Consider the following 22,529-nt stretch of genomic DNA (forward strand, 5'->3'; position numbering starts at 1 on the left):
TTTAGCTCCATACAAATTGTATGGAAGTTCAAAAAATTTACAATTTTCTATGAATTTTCACATTTTTTATAAACATCGTACAAACTATATCGACATATTACCGCAAAGCTCGAGAATTAAAGCATTTTTTTCTGTAGCCAACTCAATTTTGACAAAAATATCACTTACACCCCTCTGCTTCTAACCCCCTCAATTATTAGTGTTACCAAAGTTTTAAATAGCGAATATGAAGAGCGTATTTTTTTAAATGTACTGTGTGTACTGGTCATTCGGTTTGATAGAAGCCACGTGAGAAACGAATAGGAAATTATTATTTTTACATGCCTCCAGGAAAATTTTCAAAAAAAAAATCCAGAGGGTACCTCAAGCAATGCAAATGTCTGAAAGGGTACCACCGAAGGAAAACATTGACAACCGCTGAGCTAAAGATTCAAAAAAAATATCTTGAAATGCCAGAATAGGAATTAAAAAATCTTTAAACAAATAAACAATTTTAAGTTAAGTTTACAATTGAAAGTACTTCAAGAAAAATGAAATGATAGTCGAATGTAAACTAAAATTTCCACCGACAACAGACTTCAACAAAAATCCAGAAGGAAAAATTAAGTTTGATATAAGTCGTAAGAATCACTGTTATCTTTCATATATATCCATTTATCTTTTTCCATATCTATTTGGCAAGATATTCATTAATCAAAAGTTAATCACGCATCCCAGCCAATTACATCAATGAATGATTCAGCATCTTTTGCTAATTTTACCAACTTGTTGAACCACTCTCTGAGACGAGTAGGCATACACACCTTAATGCCAAATAATATTATTCGTTTCACCCTTCGAAAGCAAGTTAGTAGCGCTCTGGACACGATCGAAGCAGGACCTTATTTTCTCTTTCAAATTTAAAGCAATTAAGTGAGATTGAAGCAATAATAAGCAAAAATGCTTATCTTGCTCGTGTCGGTGGTGGCCCTCTCGATTGGACTAGCCATTTACGTATATCAACGATTCGCGAATCGTTTGTACCACTCTGCGAAGGTTGGTGGCCCGAAGGCTTACCCTATCTTGGGAAACTCGATCCAGTTCGGAACCAAGACTCCGGCAGGTGTGGAAGATCTTAACTTCTTTTAGTCAATCGGTGCATTCAGATCTGACGAAATTTGGTGTACGTTTCAGATTTTCTCCTGGAAGTGCAAAAAGCGAACAAAGAGTATGGCAAGGTATACCGGCTATGGATTGGACCGGATTTGATTTATTTAATATCAGACGCCAAACTGGTGGAGGTTAGTAAAGTTTTAGGTAAAGTTTTTAATACAATAGTGAACGGTGTGAAATATTTCAGGGGATTCTCAGTAGTCAAAAACTGCTGGACAAAGCGAATCAATATGAATTTCTAAGGCCGTGGCTTGGCAATGGTTTGCTTACCAGTACCGGGAGGAAGTGGCATAGTCGACGAAAGATCATCACTCCTACATTCCACTTCAAAATTCTGGAAGAGTTTGTCGAAATTTTCGACCAACAGAGTAATATCTTCGTTCAACAGTTAAAAACAAAAACTATCAGTGGTGAAGACTTCGACGTTTTTCCAGTTGTAACACTCTGCGCTTTGGATGTGATCTGTGGTAAGTTTTCAAAAACATAATCAATTGCAATCCAAACAAGAGAAAAATACGTGAGAAAATGTGATTTTTTTTAAATTTTCACGTATTTGTTCAATTTGCTTAACCGATAGAAAAGAAAAAATGCAAACATTAATAATTACGCCGCGAGATGAGCTGGCCAAGGGCCGAAAATCTCGTTAATAAAGACAATAATAATAATTACGCCGTGGAAATGGTAATCGAAATGATTCAACATGGGGTGAAGACAAACCAGTCGGCGTTTCAAGGTCATCGACGTGAGTTTGTTTTGATGAATGGCAAATCATTGAAGACCAAGTGCAATGCTTTTGAAAAGCCACCCATAAGTTGACAACATAAAATACTGCGCTGCTGAGAATGCGAACAATATTATGAATGTTTCTTGTACTTGTGGTGTAGAGGAGAATTATGGAATAAAAACGTACTCACATTTCATATTTGGGCATGGGAGCATCGTAAACTTGATGGAAAGAATGTATTCATTTTTTTTATTATGCCTCCACAGAATCAGCTATGGGAACTAAAGTTAATGCTCAGCTCAACTCGGAATCGGAATATGTGAAAGCCGTAAAGAAGTGCGATTACGATCTAACACAAAACCAACTATTATACAAGTCTTATTTGTTTCCAGTATGGCGACCGTTGCAACAGCTCGCTCGTTTCAAGCAATTGCGCGGATGGATTTGACTTTCTTCTTCACTCCATATCGAAAGATGCAAAAAGATGCATTGAAAGTGCTGCATGGTTACACTGATAAAGTCATTCGGTCACGACGTCAGGAGTTAGCGACGAGCTCCGCCAAAACAGCAAACGATAACGAAAATGACGTGGGGATTCGTAAGAAAGTCGCTTTCCTGGATATGCTACTCCAAGCTCAGGTGGATGGAAAACCGTTGACTGACCAAGACATTCGCGAGGAGGTTGATACTTTCATGTTTGAAGGCCACGATACGACCACGTCGGCCATCAGCTTTCTCACAGGAATCCTAGCAAAGTATCCTGATGTTCAACAGAAAGTCTACGACGAAGTGCGATCCGTAATTGGGGATGATTTGAACGTTCCGGTCACGCTTTCAATGCTGAATCAACTGAACTACCTGGATTTGGTTATCAAGGAAACTCTGAGAATTTACCCTTCAGTACCGTTTTATGGACGAGCTTTGCTAGAAAATCAAGAAATCAGTACGATATTTGCTTACTACAGTCACAAATCAAAATACTAAAATTGATTGTCTTTATCGCCTTTTTTAGACGGCATCACCTTTCCGGCAGGAGCAAATCTATTGATCTTCCCATACCTTATGGGTCGTGACGAGGACTACTACGAGGATCCTCTGGAGTTCAGACCGGAGCGATTTTCTGTGGAGAAATCGGCCGCAAAAACCAACCCATACCAATACGTACCGTTTAGTGCTGGACCAAGAAATTGCATTGGCCAGAAGTTTGCCATGACGGAGATCAAGAGTTTGATCAGCAAACTGGTTCGACACTATGAGATACTGCCGCCAAAGCAGTCCAAACCAGATAGAATGATCGCAGAGCTGGTGTTACATCCGGAAGATGGGGTTCCGGTGAGGATCAGAAACCGAGTGAAATAATAATGGAGTAGATGATTGTATCCTATTATAGTTGTTACAATATATCAAAATATGCTATATGTTTGTTTTGTTTATCGCGCTGCAAATTTTGAAATATTTTCAATAATTAGACATTTATAATTCTTAACCTATAACGACTTTATTTTTATTATTATTGTCTTTATTAGGGAGACTTTCAGCCCGAGGCTGGCTCGTCTCCTGATAACGACTAATTCATCAACAAATAATGGAGCCCTTCAAATTGACGATGCCCCACTATGGGGATTTAGGCGGACATTAATCGGACAATCATTTCCTACGTTTTTCCGAAAGTTGATACACAGTATAAGAAAACCCCAAGGCCCCTACGAGTTATAGTTTTTGAGATATTAGTTATCAAAGTTGAGAAAAGGTAAAAACGCGGGTTTTCTCTTCAAAATCTCGCTTCACTTCATACCAGTTTTTGAAAGATTTTTTTCTGATAAGATACCAAGGTTATTATATAGCATTGTAAAGATAATTGAAGGAGCTTTCATACCGTAATAACAAAAAAATGTCAAAATACAAACAAAACAATGAAAAATAGAGGCATTCTTTAACTTTACAAGACAGCCACTTTTTTCCCCGCATTTCCCCAAATAGATATTTAGTTGGTGCAAACTTGCGCCATTTTGAGAAAGCAATTTGAAAAAAACGAGTATACCCCAAAATTTGACTTTTTTTTCCTTAGTGGCATCATAGCTACACAAATTACAATATTCTACTATAATAAGCGTTCTTCTCTGTGTGTTCTTAACATTTTGTGAATAAAAATGTGTGAATGTCGTATGGAAATATATATAGGGGAAATGACGGCTTTGGCAGGTTCTGTTCTATTATTGTCATGGGGGTTTTGTTATGAAATGTTATGAAATTTGGCCACAACATTCTTTGATATGCAAAAAATGTTTAGGCCAAATTTTAGTACAATTAGTTATAGGAAACCCCCCTGACAATAATAGAACAAAACCTACCGAAGCCGTCATTTCCCCTATATATATTTTTTTGAAGAATCGGACTTTTAGGCCCTTTTAAAAAGTTAGTCGCAAAATGACTGAGATTGTTGCTTAACAGCATTTCGCTTTTAAGACAACATCAAAAACATCTTAGAAGCTCGAACAAAAAAAGAAAATTTATTGCTAGGTTCAATTTCTGTTCTAGACAATATTCTGGTTAGAAATTTTTCCATTTCCTTGAGCATAAGAGTATCATCGTGTTATCCACACGAATTTTGGAATGGTAACAATACCAAACTAATGTGATTACGTTCGTTTATTGTTTGATTTTCTGACGTCACGAGAATGCTGATCAATATTCGTTACTAAGAAAAACAAGTATTTGGGTGAATAACAGAGAGAAAGCCGACGGCTGGCATATTGAGGCAGAATCGAGAGTGTTACGATGGGTTCTTTCTCTCTTTGCGGAAGGAAGTTTTTAATACTACCCGAAGCTATTTTAATTTCAACGGTGCTTCTTAGTGCTATTTGTACCCACTGATCCCGTTACGATCTTTGCAAGGAACCGTGCCTTCGTTTTACGTTGGACCCGTTTGCGGAAGTAAAATTCCGACAAGCAGTGGTAATCCTGCAGGGACACCGTTCTGGGAAAAAACCTCTTAGAAGGTCACGTCTCCACGCTCAGCCATGAGCATTAATAAAAACAAGAGGAAGGGGGAGTCTCTGAATTCTCCACTTCCTTCAAAGAAACAAGGTTTCAAGACCGTCCTGCCAAAGCGCGGAAAAAATAGAAGGAAGCTGCAGAATTCAGATATTCCTTCTAACTCTAATATCGGTAATAATTCTTCTCCAATCGAACTGAGCAATCAGTTCGATTTGATTAATGATGAAATTGAGCAAATCGAATATACCTCTAGCCCAGGTGATTCGATTCATGCGAAAAAGCAAAGGATTCCGCCAATTGTGGTATCTGTTGCCGAGTTTACTGGCTTCCGGAATGAGATTTTGAGTAACCTTCAGGGGATCAAGGTTTCATTTCAGATTGCTAGGAAGGGTGACTGCCGCGTTTTGCCGGGATCCTTTGACGATCGCAAACGTCGTCTTCAGTAACTGAGAAGCGTCATAAATTCTTCACATACGACGACAAAACTGGGCGATTGTTCAAAGTCGTCTTGAAAGGTCTCCTCAGTGATGATAAATCACTGGATGAGATTAAAATTGAAATTTCTCAATTACTTGGATTTTTACCAGTGGAAGCAATTAAGATGAAAAGAAATCACGCTCTGGTCCTTCCCAGAGGGGTATTTTTCAAGAATTTTATTTAGTTCACTTTAACAAAAGTGAACTCAATAATATGAAAAGTTTTGAAAAGGCCTGTATTATGTCTCATGTCCGTGTTACATGGGAACATTTCCGCAGGCCTGGGGAAATTTCCAAACCCCACCCAGTGCCGTAAGTGCCAGAAGTGGGGTCATGGAACCAAACATTGTCACATGGATGCTAAATGCATGATTTGTGGTGGAACCTCTCACGCCAAGGACGCATGTCCTGTGAGAGAAGATTCCAATAAATTTAAATGTGCAAATTGTGGGGGCAATCATAAATCCAATTTCTGGGAATGCCCTTCACGCAAAAGTTTTGAATTCCCGTGCAAAATTGATGACAGGAAATTCCAATCGGATCCCAGATTCGACGGGTAGAAATTTTCAAACGCTCAAATTTCGAAACTAGTTACCGGTCGAGCAATTCATACCCACCACAATTCACAAACAAATTTTGCCGCTCGTCAACGGGTAGCAAGCACTTCAGTAAATTCCAATTTTCGAATGTACCTACGTATGCAAACATCGCTGCTGGTAGACAAAATTTCTCTTCTCAAAATGAGGTTTATACCCATGTCCCACGGAAAATAATGGTCATGTTGCCGATACAGGTAGCATGACTGCTTCCGATTTTGATTTTTTAACTGAACAATTGCATCACATGATTGATGCAATGTTCAAAGCAAATACCATACCAGAAGCTGTTCAGGTTGGTATAAAGTACACACAAAAATTGTTATCGGACTCCGTTTTAATGGATCTAAATAATTGTGTGAAAGTTCTAAATTGGAATGCCCGCTCTCTAAAGGGTAAGGAAGATGAATTATTCAACTTCCTTTCAGTTCATAATGTGCATATTGCCATTATAACTGAAACGTATTTAAAACCAGGACTCTCTATTAAAAGAGATCAAAATTATTTTATATACAGAAACGATCGTCTTGACAGCGCCTGTGGTGGGGTCGCCATCGTCATTAATAGACGTATCAAACATAAATTATTTTCTTCGTTTGAAACCTTGGGAGTTTCTGTTGAAACAAATTTTGGTCAATTTTCCTTCATGGCAGCCTATTTGCCTTTTCAATGCAATGGACAGCAACAGAATTTGTTGAAAGCTGATCTTCAAATTCTGACTCTTAACAAATCAAAATTCTTCGTAATTGGTGACTTCAATGCCAAACATCGTTCATGGAATAATGCTCAAAGCAATTCCAACGGAAAAAATTTATTTGAAGATTGTTCTGCGGGATATTATACTATTCAGTATCCCAATGGCCCTACTTGTTTTTCTTCCAGTCGAAATCCTTCTACAATTGATTTAGTTTTAACGGATTCAAGTCAGCTGTGTGGCCAATCGGTAACTCATGCTGACTTTGACTCTGATCACCTTCCTGTGACATTTGAAATCTCACAAGAAGCCATTTATAATCCAATCAGCTCTACTTTTAATTATCATAGAGCTGATTGGGATTTATATAAAACATATATCGATAGGAATTTTGATGTTAATATTCCTTTGGATACCAAAAGTGATATTGACAATGCGCTCGTATCTTTGACAAACTTAATTGTAGAAGCCAGAGGCATTGCAATTCCTAAATGTGAAATTAAATTCAACTCCATTATTATTGACGACGATCTTCAGCTACTGATCCGTCTTAAAAATGTGAGGTGAAGGCAATACCAAAGAACTCGCGATCCCGCGTTGAAAGTTATTTGGCGAGATTTGCAAAATGAAATTAAAAAACGTTTCGCTATTCTGAGAAATACCAACTTTGAGAATAATGTCTCGAAGTTGGATCCCAGTTCGAAACCCTTTTGGAAATTAACGAAAATTCTTAAAAAACCTCAAAAGCCAATTCCAGCGCTTAAAGAGGGAAATAAAATTTGATTGTGTCTGAAACTTGATTATGCATATGTACAACATGTGATAGATTTAGTTCGGAAAAGGTATTGGAGGGTAACCGCCCCTTCGGTGGGGTTTGATCCCACGACCCCAGTTCGCATGACAGGTGCTTTCCCTACTAAGCTACGAAGGACCTCCGTCGTCCACCGCAGCTTAGCGGGTACTGATGAAACCAAATTCCCAGTACCAGGTACCAGCCGATCTCTCGCAATACATTTTCAGAACTAACTCTCTCAAATGTATTTTTGTACACAATGTCAACCAAGTAGGATGAGTATTTAATATTGTCCGGCTCCTACACACTTGCTTCATCAGCAACGGCGCTCAATGAAGTAGGGTTGTGTGAGGTTGTGCCAGTTTGGTCGTCAGATCCCAACACGACCACACAAGCGAAGAGAGATCGCCACTCGAGATCAGTACATTCAAATTTAATTGCCTATGGGATCTGACGACCAAACTGGCACAACCTCACACAACCCTACTTCATTGAGCGCCGTTGCTGATGAAGCAAGTGTGTAGGAGCCGGACAATACTAAATACTCATCCTACTTGGTTGACATGATGTGTACAAAAATACATTTGAGAGAGTTAGTTCTGAAAATGTATTGCGAGAGATCGGCTGGTACCTGGTACTGGGAATTTGGTTTCATCAGTACCCGCTAAGCTGCGGTGGACGACGGAGGTCCTTCGTAGCTTAGTAGGGAAAGCACCTGTCATGCGAACTGGGGTCGTGGGATCAAACCCCACCGAAGGGCGGTTACCTCCAATACCTTTTCCGAACTAAATCTATCACATGTTGTACATATGCATAATCAAGTTTCAGACATAGTAATTAATTTCCACTCCGGGTGGCTTAATACCCGGCATATAGGCAATTAACTTTGAATGTACTGAAAATTTTATTAACAAATGGCGAAAAGGCTCAAAAACTTGCTCAGCAGTTCGAGAGTGCCCATAATTTTAGTCTAGGTCTCACTAGTCCAATTGAGGATCAGGTTACACGGAGCTTCGAAGACATTCTCAATCAAGAGAATGTTTTGACCCTTCGTTGGGAACTAATTTGGATGAAATGAGATCTATCACTAGAAAAATTGAAAATATGAAAGGCCCAGGTGATGATGGTATTTTCTACATACTTATCAAAAAACTTCCTGAGAGCTCTTTATCCTTTTTGGTTAATTTATTTAACAAATGTTTTCAATTGGCATACTTCCCAGATAAATGGAAAAACGCCAAAGTTGTTCCAATTTTGAAGCCGGACAAAAATCCAGCTGAGGCTTCTAGTTATCGCCCAATCAGTTTGCTTTCTTCAATAAGCAAACTGTTTGAAAAGATTATTTTAAATAGAATGATGGTTCATATTAATGACAATTCTATTTTTGCTGATGAGCAATTTGGTTTTCGCCATGGGCATTCAACCACTCATCAGTTATTAAGAGTTATGAACTTAATTCGGCTCAACAAATCTGAAGGATATTCGACTGGAGTTGCTCTTCTTGATATAGAGAAAGCATTTGACAGTGTTTGGCATGAAGGTTTGATTGTAAAATTGATGAATTTTAATTTTCCTCTGTACATTATTAAACTGATCCAAAATTATTTATCAGATCGCTCACTGCAGGTAAACTATCAGAATTCTAAATCTGATAGATTACCTGTAAGAGCTGGTGTTCCCCAAGGCAGCATACTGGGGCCCATTTTGTATAACATTTTTAGTTCTGACTTACCTGATTCACCACCAGGGTGTCAAAAATCTTTGTTTGCAGATGACACAGGTCTCTCTGCCAAAGGGCAAAGCCTTCGTGTCATTTGTAGTAGATTGCAAAAAAGTTTGGATATTTTCTCCACTTACTTGCAAAAATGGAAAATTTCCCCGAATGCTTCCAAAACTCAGCTTATAATTTTCCCACTTAAGCCGAGAGCTTCTTATTTGAAACCTTCTAGCAGACACATTGTCACTATGAATGGGGTTCCAATTAATTGGTCTAGTAAAGCCAAATATATAGGACTTTTGCTGGACCAAAAATTAACTTAAAAAAAAAAAACATTAAAACCCTTCAAGCCAAATGTAACAAATATATTAAGTGTCTATATCCGCTTATAAACAGAAAAACAAAATTTTGTCATGGGAACAAATTTTTGATTTACAAACAAGTTGTTAGACCAAACATGTAGTATGATGTGCCGATATGTACTAGTTGCTGCAATAACATAAAGAAGTCACTTCAGAGAATTAAAATTAGAATTTTGAAAATGATTCTGTAGTTGCCTCCGTGGTATAGTACCAATGTTCTTCATAGAATTTTCAATATTGAGACATTGCAACAAAGGTCCAACAAAATAATTTTCAATTTAAGACAAAAATCATTGCAATCTTCTATTGCAACGATTAGCTACTTGTACCCTTAGTATAAATTAGGTTAAGTTTAGTTTAAGTAGAAAACATTGTAATTCCTACATGGTTCAAAAGGAAAAAATCTAACTGCCAGAGGCAATTGAAATGTATTAATAATAACTAAAAATGTAACATAGCAAATAAGGATGATAGTGTTAAGAACACGGAACACCTAGTCTAAGAGATGAATGCATGTATTAGATAATTAGCAAATAAAATTAGTTAAAAAAAAAAAGAGTGTTACGATGAAAGGGAAGATTTCGAACGTTATTAGCGCCTTTATCTTTCAATGGATATTGAAGATTTATATATCAATCGACTCGGACACTCTCCAGCAATTTGTCAATTTTATTTTAATTTTAACGATAAGCTATTGAAATTTTCAATTCTTGCCAAAGCCAATAAAAATTTCATACTCAACCAATCCCGTGCATTCCTAACGTCGACTATGAGGCGCGGCCGGTAACGTCTGAAGCAATCGATCGGTAGCTGCGTTCCATCGAGGAGGCGATTTCGATGGCCCGAGCGCAATATGTACCGACGGCTCGGCAGGTAAGCAACTTCTAAACATCGATACACTCAGCTTAAGGCACGCTGCAATCGAATCCAAAATTATCCAGGCCAGAATGGTGGACCTCAAAAATAACGATTTCTCGAATAAGATCCGCACTCTCCCAGATTATGCTAAGCCCATTCCACCTTTGATCTCACTAGACAATAATGGCTCTAAGGATCGCTTGATAACTCCTGCAGAGAAGGTCGCTGAAATAGGTCGTCCCTTCTTCAGCTCACACAGTTTGATTTCTGTCGCGGTGGGTCAACCGTACACCAACTGACACGAGTTACCAACGACCTCAGACGGAACAAGTTTGTCTCTAAAGCATCCGCCATGGGCTTACACGATGTCGAGAAGGCATTCGACAATGTATGGCATGATGTCCTAGTGTACAAACTACAACGCTACAATCTTCCCAGCTACCTGTTGAAAATTATCAATAATTACCTGTCGGCAAGGATATTCCGGGTCTCAATCAGCGGAGCGAGTTTCAATTCGCACAACATCGTCGCAGGCGACCCCAGGGCAGTATCCTCGGGCCCCTGCTTTTCAATCTGTTCACCTCCGACATGCCAGAACCTCCAGAAGGCGGCATTCTGTCTCTGTTCGCAGATGATACCTCCATCGTCTGCAACGGTAGAGTGATCAGAGTGCTAGCGGCAAAGCTCCAACGAGGCCTGGATGCCCTAACAGAGTACCTCACCAGCTGGAAGATCTGTATCAACGCGGCGAAGACCCAGGTCATCATTTTCCCCCATTCTAAATCCCCTAAACGTGTTCCGCCTGGGGATTGTAAAATCATGTTCAATGGAACGACTGTGGAATGGGCCAATGAGGCCGACTACATTGGCTTGACCCTCGACAGGAAGCTTATTTTCAGGTAACAGGTTGACAAAACGGTGACAAAGTGTAACGTTTAGTTAAAACTACTGTATCCTTTGATCAACCGTCGGCCGTCATTGTCCCTGAAAAAAAGCTTGCTGTCTACAAGCAAATCATCCTCCCTGTGATTGAATACGGCATGCCGGTCTGGTAGAGCTGCCCTAAAACCCACCACCTCAAACTTCAACGGGTCCAAAACAAATTCCTGAAGATGATCCTTAACACCCTTCCCAGGACAAGAACATCCGAGGTCCATCGTCTGGCCGGGATAAAAACTTTACATGAACGCTTTGGTGAGTATTAAGAAAAGTTTAGGGTCCGTTGGTTACATTCGGATCAGGCTCCAATTAGGGCGCTGATTCCAATCTAGATTATCAAATTTTTAATTGTAAATACTAGTGTACATAGTTAAAATGTTAAATTGGAACACAAAATAATTATCAACAAAAGAAACAAGAAAAAAACTAAAGATGAAGGGCCAGGTGGCTAAACACTTAAACTGAAATACTACTGTATGAACACAAAAAATGAAAATAAATTGAATTTAAGCTAAAAAACTCAAAGGTGCAGCCCAATCGGGTTGTACGTAAAGGTGACGTTGAACTACGTGGCAGTACTGGTAGTTTTCGTGATTGTCTGCTGAGATTGAGTGAGCATACAAATTTCCATATAAACATAAATTGACTTCGCGCCACCCCTAAATGACCACCAAATTGCCTGAAATTTTGCCAGGACTCCTATTTTATCAAAATGATGCTAATAGAAATGTGGGAGTTGGAATTTTCGAACATTTTTGAAATTTTAACTGCCTTAATATCCATATTATCAATTGATAAAAACTCGCTAGAGAGTAATTTCGAAGCATTGGTAAATGCTACTTTTGAACTTATTTTCCTTACTCTAATAGATTACTATGTTGAAGAGCAGGCCAAGTTCCAGTGCTATGGAAGAAGAAGCTTGCGATGCACTTACGAGTTTGACTGATTCACCAAATTAGCAATCGCAAAACTGTTATCAAGTGTTCAGTAGTAAATAATCATACATAAATATTGTAACACACTGGAGTCAGCTTTTACGCGGAGGATATGGGCCGCGTAAAACAACGTAAAAAACCGCATACATTCCAAAATCTGTCTAAATGAATCGCATTAATCCCGAAATTCTAAAAAACAAATTGCATAAATAGCGATTCGTGTAAAAATAAAACGCGTAAAAAAAGACTTCAGTGTACATTGGGAATGAAGCATTGACTCTTCCTTGATCGGATGATCCAAGAAAATTGAAAATCCATCAAGAAACGGCTGAGATATTAACGATCAAAGTCTATCATATTTTCGTGACGTTTTTCAATTTTTTGCAATCGTAAAGTGTACCCCAATATAGAAAAGACAGACGTAGTTCTACGTCAAAACTCAAAGGTGCAGCCCAATCAGGTTGTACGCAAAAGTGACGTAGGACTACGTAGCTATTCGAAATTGATAGTATTTGCCATAATAATTTGTGTCGTTTTATTAACATTGAGCCAACCAAGGCCAACTGAATCATAAAGATGAATAGTTGTTCCCAGTTGGATGGACTTTGAGTCTCTAACCGTGGAATTAACATGACTCATTGGCCGCTGAAGCCACTCGACTGGCTTTCAGTCGGGGACATCACAATCCTTTCTTTGCCACGAACGCTTACATCGCGGGCGAAAACCAAACGTTGCATAAAAATATATTTGCGTCTGGTTTCACGCCACTTCTGATTCTGCTTATTTCTCCTTTATTTCGGCCATTATTGAGGATGGTGTCCTCCAAAAAGGTCTTTATGCATACAAAAGAAGGTTGATCCGACTATCCGAAATAAACTTTCTTCAAAGTGCAAAACTCAATCGTAAATAGCGAATTTGATAGCGCGTCGGAGGGAGATGATGCAGTCAATTTGGATGGATGGAAACACTAACAGCAACCAAGGTACCACGCCAAACCCGATGCCACCGAAACAGTCCATTTTCACAATTAACTCTTTCTTTCCATAAAATGTTGGTCCTGAGAAGAACCAATTTTCTTTTACCAACGCTCCTTCTGTCCAATAACTAACTGTATCCAATCGCTTGTCGACACCTTGCGTTGCAACTGTCCGACCGCCACTCGATGATTTTTCGCTCAGCCTCCAAAAGTTATAAATTTTCAGCATTGCCACCCACTCCGTGCTGCTGTGTCTGCTCCGCTGCATTGAATGTCGAACCGCTCTCTGTGGAATCCCGATCAAAGTGGCTCGCGGGCGTAAGTAGTAGTAAGTAGTAAAATTCTTCTTTATTGTTTCATTTTCTGTTCTACAATTATTTTTTACATGTACAGTGCTCGGCCGGCTTGGCCCTCCAACTTCAATTTTAAATTTTTATGTTTACATTGTTATTTAAGGTGATTATAGAATGAAGCCAGAAATCGGCCATTTTGTAAACCACGTGCTTTTTCAATATTTTTTTCAAGCGCACGAGATGAAAGAACAATAACGCGTATGGGGCTGAAATAATGGTAGATCGTTTGCTTAGTTATGCCAAACAATCATAATTTGTGTTTCGGCACTGTACGAAAACTATTCCGCCAGATTTGGGCTTTCTGAAATGTATGTAGATAAACGTATGGTGAATTCAAAATTCACCACGGGCTTCATTCTATAATCACCTTAAGTGTTAATATGATATATCATGACGGCCTTTAGGAGGCGCTGGTGTGTTTTTTTAAATTTGATAACCTAACTACTATGTACACTAATATTTACAATAAGAAATTTGATAACCTAGATTGGAACTAGCGCCCTAATTGGAGCCTGATCCGAATGCAAGCAACGGACCCTAAACTTTTCTTTACACTCACCAAAGCGTTCATGTAAGGGTTTTTTCTCGGCCAGATGTTGTACCTCGGATGTTCTTGTCCTGGGAGGGTGGTTGAGGATCATCCTCAGGAATTTGTTTTGGACCCGTTGAAGTTTGAGGTGGTGGGTTTTAGCGCAGCTCTCCCAGACCGGCATGCCATATTCGATCACAGGGAGGATGATTTGCTTGTAGACAGCAAGCTTATTTTTCAGGGACAATGACGACCGGCGGTTGATCAAAGGGTACAGTAGTTTCAACAAGACGTTACACTTTGTCACCGTTTTGTCAACCTGTTGCCTGAAAATAAGCTTGCTGTCGAGGGTCAAGCCAAGGTAGCCGGCCTCATTGGCCCATTCCACGGTCGTGCCATTGAGGATGATTTTACAGTCCCCAGGCGGAACAAGTTTAGGGATTTGGAGTGGGGAAAATGATGACCTGGGTCTTCGCCGCGTTGATACAGATCTTCCAGCTGGTGAGGTACTCTGTCAGGTCATCCAGGCCTCGTTGGAGTTTTGCCACTGGCGCTCTGATCACTCTACCGTTGTAGACGATGGATGTGTCATCTGCGAACAGAGACAGAATGCCGCCTTCTGGACGTTCTGGCATGTCGGAGGTGAACAGATTGAAAAGCAGGGGCCTGAGGATACTGCCCTGGGGAACGCCTGCGACGATGTTGTGCGCATTGGAACTCGCTCCGCTGATTGAGACCCGGAATGTCCTTGCCGACAGGTAATTGTTGATGATTTTCACCAGGTACACGGACAGAAATTTGATTACATTGAATCTATAATATCGTTTGTTGTATTTAAATAGCAAAAACTATTTGGATTCATGTCTATTTTTATTGATTATACAATATTTGTTCATATTAATTTGAAAATTAATATGTTTGTTTCAATAATCTGACTTACAATAATAATATTGTTGAAATAAAAAGAAATATTTTTATTCCAAAAATAAATCCTTTTATTTTAACGTGTAGTTACTCGTTTTCTCTCTGGACCTAAACCGCATGTAACGCTACAGCCTTGAGTAACGCCTGATGTATAAAAATAAAAAAAAACTCGTCTGTCATTTTCGCAACGCAAAAAAGACAACATCAAAAATAATTTGAAATAAAATTGTACGTTTCAGTCAGTTTTACCAAATTAAGCACTGTTGATGGCAAATATAAAATATACAGGTAAGTCCATTGTTCCAAATTGTTCATAGCTGACATTGGCGGTAGGAGTTTGACTAAAATCAAGATATTTATAAACAACGATTGGTAAATCTGTGTAAATATTTTTCTCTATTTCGGAAAATTCCAGTTTCCACTCTTTATTCCGATCGACGGCTCAGAAGGACAAGGAGAAATCCAAGGATGGTGTTCATCGGATCATTCTCAAAGTGGCGTAAGGGAGAGCCACCGTTTTTTGCGTCGAGTCCTCTTCCTCAGTACGAAATCGGCCATCCGATAGGCATCAGCAATTGCCAAGAGATCCCTTCAATAGTAAGTAGGTTACTCATTAATATCGCAACTTATTTTTGTATCTATTTAAAAAACTAATTTTAGCTACCATGCACCCTTTTGCTTCAATTCTTTGGTCGTATGATTCCTCATTCCACTACCATAGTGCTGTTGGATGGATGCGGCATTTTGGAACATTACATTGCATATTGTAGTACTGCAGCAATTCTAGCATCCACAATCTCAACATTGCTCTGGCGATGGAAGCAAAACTATCACAAGGCGCAGACGCATTTGCTATTCCGGGATTATGCTTCGGCCAAAACCAGTAGTTACAATGAACTACGTGTCGATTTCTTGCCTACGTAATGATGATCGGACTGACTTATTTCATTTACAAATGTAAGTAAAGTTTTACATAAAATTGTATCTGCTTCGATTAATATTTTTTTAATACTAGCAGACCCGACGAACTTCGTTTCGCCTAAAATTGATTTATTCTCTTATTAGATCTCGAGTTATGAAGAAATTGGTGTTTCATTTGTATAGGAGCCCCCCTTTCCAAAGCGGGGAGGGGTCTCGAACCATCTTAAGAACCTTCCCCGGCCCCAAAAACCTCTACATACAAATTTTCACGTCGATCGGTTCAGTAGTTTCCGAGTCTATAAGGCACAGACAGACAGAAATTCATTTTTATGTATATAGATCTTCAGGACTCTGGAATTATTCCGAGGTGGCATAGGGTATTTTTTCCTGAAAGGCAATACAGAAACATAAGCCATATGCATCAATTTTACTACAAAACTAACCGGCATTGTGATATGAACAATACAGGTGACTTTAATTCAATGGACCAGTAAATAAACTATGCGATCTGTGTGCATGAAGAAAAACATATAAAACAGCATAATGTTTCTCAGTCACTTTTTTAATAGTCTGTTTCAATTATGAGCTTTATCACTTGATAAAGCTAAACTTCAATGAAAATAAGTTGTGTGGACATTGACACAAAGATGAACTTTATCAAGTAATAAAGCTTGTAGTCTGAATAGGCTATAAGGATAAAGAATTTGAAAGAAAATTATAAAATAAAAATATAACAATTTTTATTTCAATAAAAATATGCAATATAAATACTATAAAAAGATTATTAAAACAACAATATTATGATTTTATGTTCAATTATGAAGCTAATTAAAATAATAAACTATCTCTTTTTGAAATAACAATTATTTTCATTGTTTAGCAAGACGTAACACAGTTACCGCTGAAGCAAAGATTCAAACCGTCAAATAACTATTTGAATTCAAATATATTTTCTTTTAATTTCAACAATTCGTTTTTCATGAGATTTTAAAACAAAAACAAATTCTTTTACCATAAAACAATGCGAAATTCTTGTTGAATTTACGTCAGTTATTATTGTTTTTAAAAGAGTTTTTTCTGCGTGTAGCTGGGAAGATTGTAGCGTTGTAGTTTGTACACCAGGCCATCATGCCATACATTGTCAAATGCCATCTCGACATCGAGTAAGGCCATGGCGGATGTTTTCGAGACAAACTTGTTCCGTCTGAGGACATTGGTAACTCGAGTCAGTTGGTGTACAGTTGACCGACCGCGTCGGAAACCAAACTGTTCCTCGAGCAAGATGTTGAGATTTTCGGCAGACTCAAGTAACCGATGATGAATAGCTTTTTCGAATAGCTTGGATAACCATGAGAGAAGGCTGATGGGTCGATAACTTTTGGGGGATGAAGGATCCTTCCCAGGCTTCCGAATGGGGATGACTTTCGCTGACTTCCAGGACGATGGGAAGTAGCTGAGCCGGAGACACTGATTAAAGATCAGCGAGAGGTGCTCAAAGAATGGAGCACTCATGTGTTTGAGCTCGAGATTCAGGATGCTGTCGAAGCCTGGGGCCTTCATGTTCTTCGACGATTTGATATAGGCCGTCAATTCGTCTGCTGAGATCTCCAACTCCTCCGAGAAGTCGTTGGGAATCAAATGGATGTTGTTAGCATGCTCGTTGACGGCTGCTTCGTGTGGACTGACGATGTTCTGCCCAAGATTATGTGAGCTGACGAAGTGACGACCTATTTCAGCGACCTTCTCTGCAGGAGTTATCAAGCGATCCTTAGAGCCATTATTGTCTAGTGGGATCAAAGGTGGAATGGGCCGAGGCTTGGATTTTAGAATTTTGGTCATTTTCCAGAACGGCTTAGCATAATCTGGGAGAGTGCGAATCTTATTAGAGAATTCGTTATTGTTGAGGTCCACAATTCTGGCCTTGATAATTTTTGTGATTCGATTGCAGCTTGCTTTAAGCTTAAGCAATCCAGAACGCTGAAACTGCCTGCGAGTGACATTCCGCAATTGAATCAAATCTTTGGTGAGTGTATCGATGTTTAAGGAGTTGCTTACCTGCCGAGCCGTCGGTACGTGTTGCTCTCGGGCCGCCGTGATCGCCTCCTCGATAGCGCACAGCTGGCGGTCGATACTTTCCGGCGTCTCCGGACGCACCTCGTAGTCGACGGTGTTATCGACGCACTGCTGGAAACGCTGCCAGTTCACTCGGTGGTAGTTCCGCCGTAACTGCTGGTGCCGATTGACCGAGGAGCCCAGTTCCGCCACCACCGGATAGTGATCCGAACTGAGCTCCTGGTATACAACCGGCTGCGAGACGTGGTCACTCAGGTTTGTTACGTAGAGGTCGAGCGTTGCGTGGGCACCGGACCGACTCAGCCGAGTGGGGGAATCCGGGCTCAGGATCGTGTAGTGGCCTTCCTCCATGTCGTTGCTCCAGATGGTGCCTTTTCGATTGCCGCGACTGTTGCCCCAGGCTTGATGTTTGGCATTCAAGTCGCCGGCAATGATATACTGGCCTTGCCTCCGCGTCAGCTTGACGATGTCCTCCGAAGGGCAGCCGATGATCCATCGCCGGCTTTGGCTTGCGTTGGACAGTACGCCGCGATGAGCGCGATTGTGCCGACCGAAGTGGTGATTTCGACACCGATGGCCTCAATGACACTGAGCTGGAAACTTGGAAGCAGACGACAGTTGATGTTGTAGCGAAGAGCGATGGCCACACCACCTCCCTGGTCGGCCGGTCGAGTCGCACGATGCGGAAGTCCGGGATGTTGATGTTCACCTCCGGTTTTAGGTGCGTTTCGGTGATGAACGCCACGTCTATTTCCTTCTCCTCAAGGAAATCCTTCAGCTCGATTGTTTTGCTCTTTAGCGAGCAAGCGTTCCAGTTGACCAGGCCCACCCTAGCAGCCATTTTCAATGATGAACATGCCAAGTGTGAAGACCTGGTCGAATCGGTTTTGCAGCCGCGCAGTCGAGTGGCGAGCTGCGCGAAGATCGGCATCAGTTGCTCCGGAGTGTACAGCGGGGCAGATTCTTCCGGTGGGACGGCTTCGTTCTCCGACTGCCGACGGAACCCAGGAGGAGGAAGCGGGGCCATTCGCTGGTGGATGGTGCCGACGATGCTGGAGCTTGGACCGATGCAGCTGCCGCTGCCAGTCGCTTGTGCGGCTGTAGCGGTGGGAGTATTGGAATCACACGACGGGGAGCCGGGATAGCTGGAAAGTTCACCTCGTTGATTACAGGAACACGGTTCTTCTTCGGAATGGTCCTGGTGGAAGCCTTCTTCCGGATTTCCAGGAACTCGGCTCGCTTTGGGCAGCCCTTTGTGGTGGCCCGATGTTTGTCGCCACAGTTGGCGCATTTGGGATCGGCCACCTCCATTTTGTCGCACTCGTCAGTCGGATGGGGTTCGCCACACTTGTTGCAGCGCGGCTTCATGCGGCAGTTCCTGGTGCCGTGCCCGAAATTGAAGCAGTTGGTGCATTGCGTGACATCGCGGTGCACTGGCCGATATCGCTCCCAGTCAACGACGGTGTAATTTATAACGCCAACCAGCTTCAGGTCCTTCCAGGTAGTGGAACCGTGCTCCAGATGGATCAGGTAAAGCTGGTCGCGATATTTCCTCGCCTTGTCGTGACGAGCGATCTTGTGGACGGCTACTGGCTTCAGTCCGCAACTTTCAAGCTCTGCTTGGAGCTCTTCCTCCTTCATGTCGTGAAGTCCTCGCAGCAAGGCCTTGAGCGGCTTCGTGCCGGGGTGGTCATGAGTGTAGTACTCATACTTGTGGACCTCGAGGAACTCCACGACGGATTGATGATGGTCCCTGTTGGCCGGCATCACTTTCACGCCCTCGCTGCAGAGCCGAAAAGTACATTTCAGCCCCTTAGCGATCAGCTGGCGAATTTTGGTCGTAAATCCGGCGGATCGCCCTTCACAAACACGGGCGGGCACTTCTCCTTCCGCTCCGGTTGCACCTGCGGCAGCTGCGATTGCTGCTTCTTCCTCTTTTTCGGCGGATTGCCGGCGTCATCAAGCGGCAACGGCGAGAACACGTTGCTCTGAAAAAGCTGCTTGGAGGGGTTACCCGCGCCTCCAAGAGCAGTGCGCTTAGGCACTTTTCCAGCGACCGAATCGGCCACCGAGTCTCCCATGACGGGTCCGGGAGAAAATAACGCCAACGCGACAAGCGAAAACGTAAACAGCGAAAGAACGAGAAAAAACACTTCGAAAAAATGCGCGAGCAAAAAACACGTCCGTACGTGTTGCTGTCTCGAACTGGAATGAGGCTCGCGCGCGCCGAACAGCAGCTTTCTTGTATTTAATAAATTAAGCCCGTTAGCCCCGCCCCTTTGTGATCTGATATGGGTGTAAATATAATGTGCACTCATAACGATTAATGAAGGGCGGGGCTAATGGAATTACTTCATTAGATATAAGAAAGCTGCTTTCCGGCGCGCCCGAGCCATTTCGATCGAGATTCCGCAGACAACGGACCGTTCGAAGAATGACAAATTCTAAGAATCCTATGACATTTTCTCGATTCTGAATGTGGTTATGAGATGTAATTTTGTTAAGAAAATTATTTTGAGCTTTTTAGTGGAATGTCTTCACTTGTCATAAGACGAGTTTGTACAATCCCAGTTAATTCCACCACTCGTACTTGACTCGACTTAGTCGAGACACTGAAGACGGCCTCACTGTTGAGGTCGAAATACGTATCTGTCAAGATACAATTAAGTGGTGGAATTCAATGGGATTGTACAAACTCGCCTTATGACAAGTATGAGACGTAGTTTCTTCATATTGCAAAACATTAGCTTTTGGCATCTGTCTGTCCGAGCGACGTTCACCGACGGCTGCTGTAGATAGTTTTCACTGAGGTGGCGTCTTCATTGATTTTATACAAAAGCCACCATTTTATACAAAAGAAGGTTGATCCGACTATCCGAAATAAACAAAAGTGCAAAACTCAATCGTAAATAGCGAATTTGATAGCGCGTTGGAGGGAGATGATGCAATACATTTGAATGGATGGGATCACTAACAGCAACCAAGCTACCACGCCAAACCCGATGCCACCGAAACAGTCCATTTTCGCAATTAACTCTTTCTTTCCATTAAATGTTGGTCCTGAGAAGAACCAATTTTATTTTCCCAATGCTCCTTTCCAACTGACGCCACAATTTGTAATAAATTTTCAGCATCGGCACTATCGGTGTGGGATCGCCACAGTGCTATTTTTATGGTCAACCCTTTCTTCATATTAAATGCTGGTTCGTTAAGGTTGAATGATCTGCAGCAACACATCGAGCACCACCACCAATGCGATGGATTTTCTTTGAAAATGTTATTAGCGCCTCCGTGATGCTGTGTCCGGAGCGGACTGCGATCGCTTTGATGCGTGGGCTCTGCGTAAAATCTTGTTCAAACTGAGGATTAGATCCAAACCCGCAAGTTATTGATTTTTGATGTCTGTGCTAGTGATGCATGTACGTGATTGGTTAGTTTACCTATTTCTATTTTTTGATCAATTATCAATAATAAATAGTTAAAAATTAGTATTTTCATATAAACACAAAGAAGCGTTGGCTCATCCTTGATCGAATGGTCCTAAAAAATTGAAAATCCATCAAGAAACGGCTGAGATATTAAAGTTTGAAGTCTATCATATTTTCGTGACGGACCCCGATTTTCGCAATCGTAAAGTGTACCCCAATATAGAAAACACAGACGTAGTCCTACGTCAAAAAGAGAGCATCACTCACTCTCAACTCATGCGAGTTAAACAAACTGCTACGCTTGTGCAGGGCAGGCGAATTGATTAACTCAGTTGAATTCAATTGATTTGCCAAAAGATGTAAATGATTTTCTTTTCATACAAGTGAGTTGAAGGAGGTGTTTATATGTCTAATGCCTTGTTCAGATTACAGCTGAATAACATGTTATTCGAAGGTGTTACTTCTGAATAACAAAACCGTTCGCACTAGCATTTTAGGTAATACTATTTGACAGCTGACAGCATGTGTCAAGCGCCAAATTTTTTCGAGCAGTTTGTTGTTTGTTTACAAATATGCAGTGAATTCTTCAAATTAGAATTCAATTATTATTAAACAATTATTCTGTTTATAAAATAACCGTGATGAGATTTATTATTGATTTGCTTTTTTTTTCGTAATTGCAAGAAGGGGACCAAACATAGAAGGCTTGAGTTCAGTATGGGATGAAACTGATAATGATTAGTGTGCGATAAAAAGCCAGAAGTATTTGTGTGCTTCGTATTCAAGTCAAACAACTTGCTCAATTTACTTGTCTAATAAGAACTTAGCAAATTTGTTCAGAAGTTCAATTTGCGTTCAAGTTAAGCGAGCCGCTCAATATATTTGCCAAATTTTTTACTCCATGCCTGGGATTAATCTAAACTAAGCATTATAGACATTATTCAAGACTTTCACTAAACAAGTTCAAGAAAAATCGTATGTGTGGGTTGTCTGTGCCACAAAAAGGGAATAAAAAGCTTAAAATAAGTTTTGTTTTCGAAGCTCTGCTTTTAAGCTTACTGTTGTGCGTGTTTTTTTTATTT

At 40.7% G+C, this 22,529-nt stretch overlaps 1 protein-coding gene and 1 long non-coding RNA gene across 2 annotated transcripts; both read left to right on the top strand.

Annotated features, from left to right (window-relative positions):
• The first annotated feature begins 837 nt into the window (after positions 1 to 837).
• On the top strand, positions 838 to 3,795 carry LOC134226316 (cytochrome P450 4d1-like). The gene is made up of 6 exons (XM_062707016.1): positions 838 to 1,102; positions 1,174 to 1,280; positions 1,340 to 1,619; positions 2,143 to 2,212; positions 2,269 to 2,819; positions 2,889 to 3,795. The coding sequence occupies exons 1-6, from the start codon at positions 940 to 942 to the stop codon at positions 3,233 to 3,235; spliced, it is 1,518 nt and encodes a 505-aa protein (XP_062563000.1). The 5' UTR covers positions 838 to 939; the 3' UTR covers positions 3,236 to 3,795.
• An 11,405-nt stretch (positions 3,796 to 15,200) lies between these two features.
• LOC134221100 (uncharacterized) lies at positions 15,201 to 16,480 on the top strand. Its single transcript, XR_009982209.1, has 4 exons — positions 15,201 to 15,313; positions 15,441 to 15,622; positions 15,686 to 15,982; positions 16,294 to 16,480. It is a non-coding gene; the product is annotated as an uncharacterized LOC134221100 (long non-coding RNA).
• Positions 16,481 to 22,529: the final 6,049 nt, after the last annotated feature.

This window comes from Armigeres subalbatus, chromosome 3 (assembly GCF_024139115.2).
Source record: "Armigeres subalbatus isolate Guangzhou_Male chromosome 3, GZ_Asu_2, whole genome shotgun sequence".
Lineage (NCBI taxonomy): Eukaryota > Metazoa > Arthropoda > Insecta > Diptera > Culicidae > Armigeres > Armigeres subalbatus.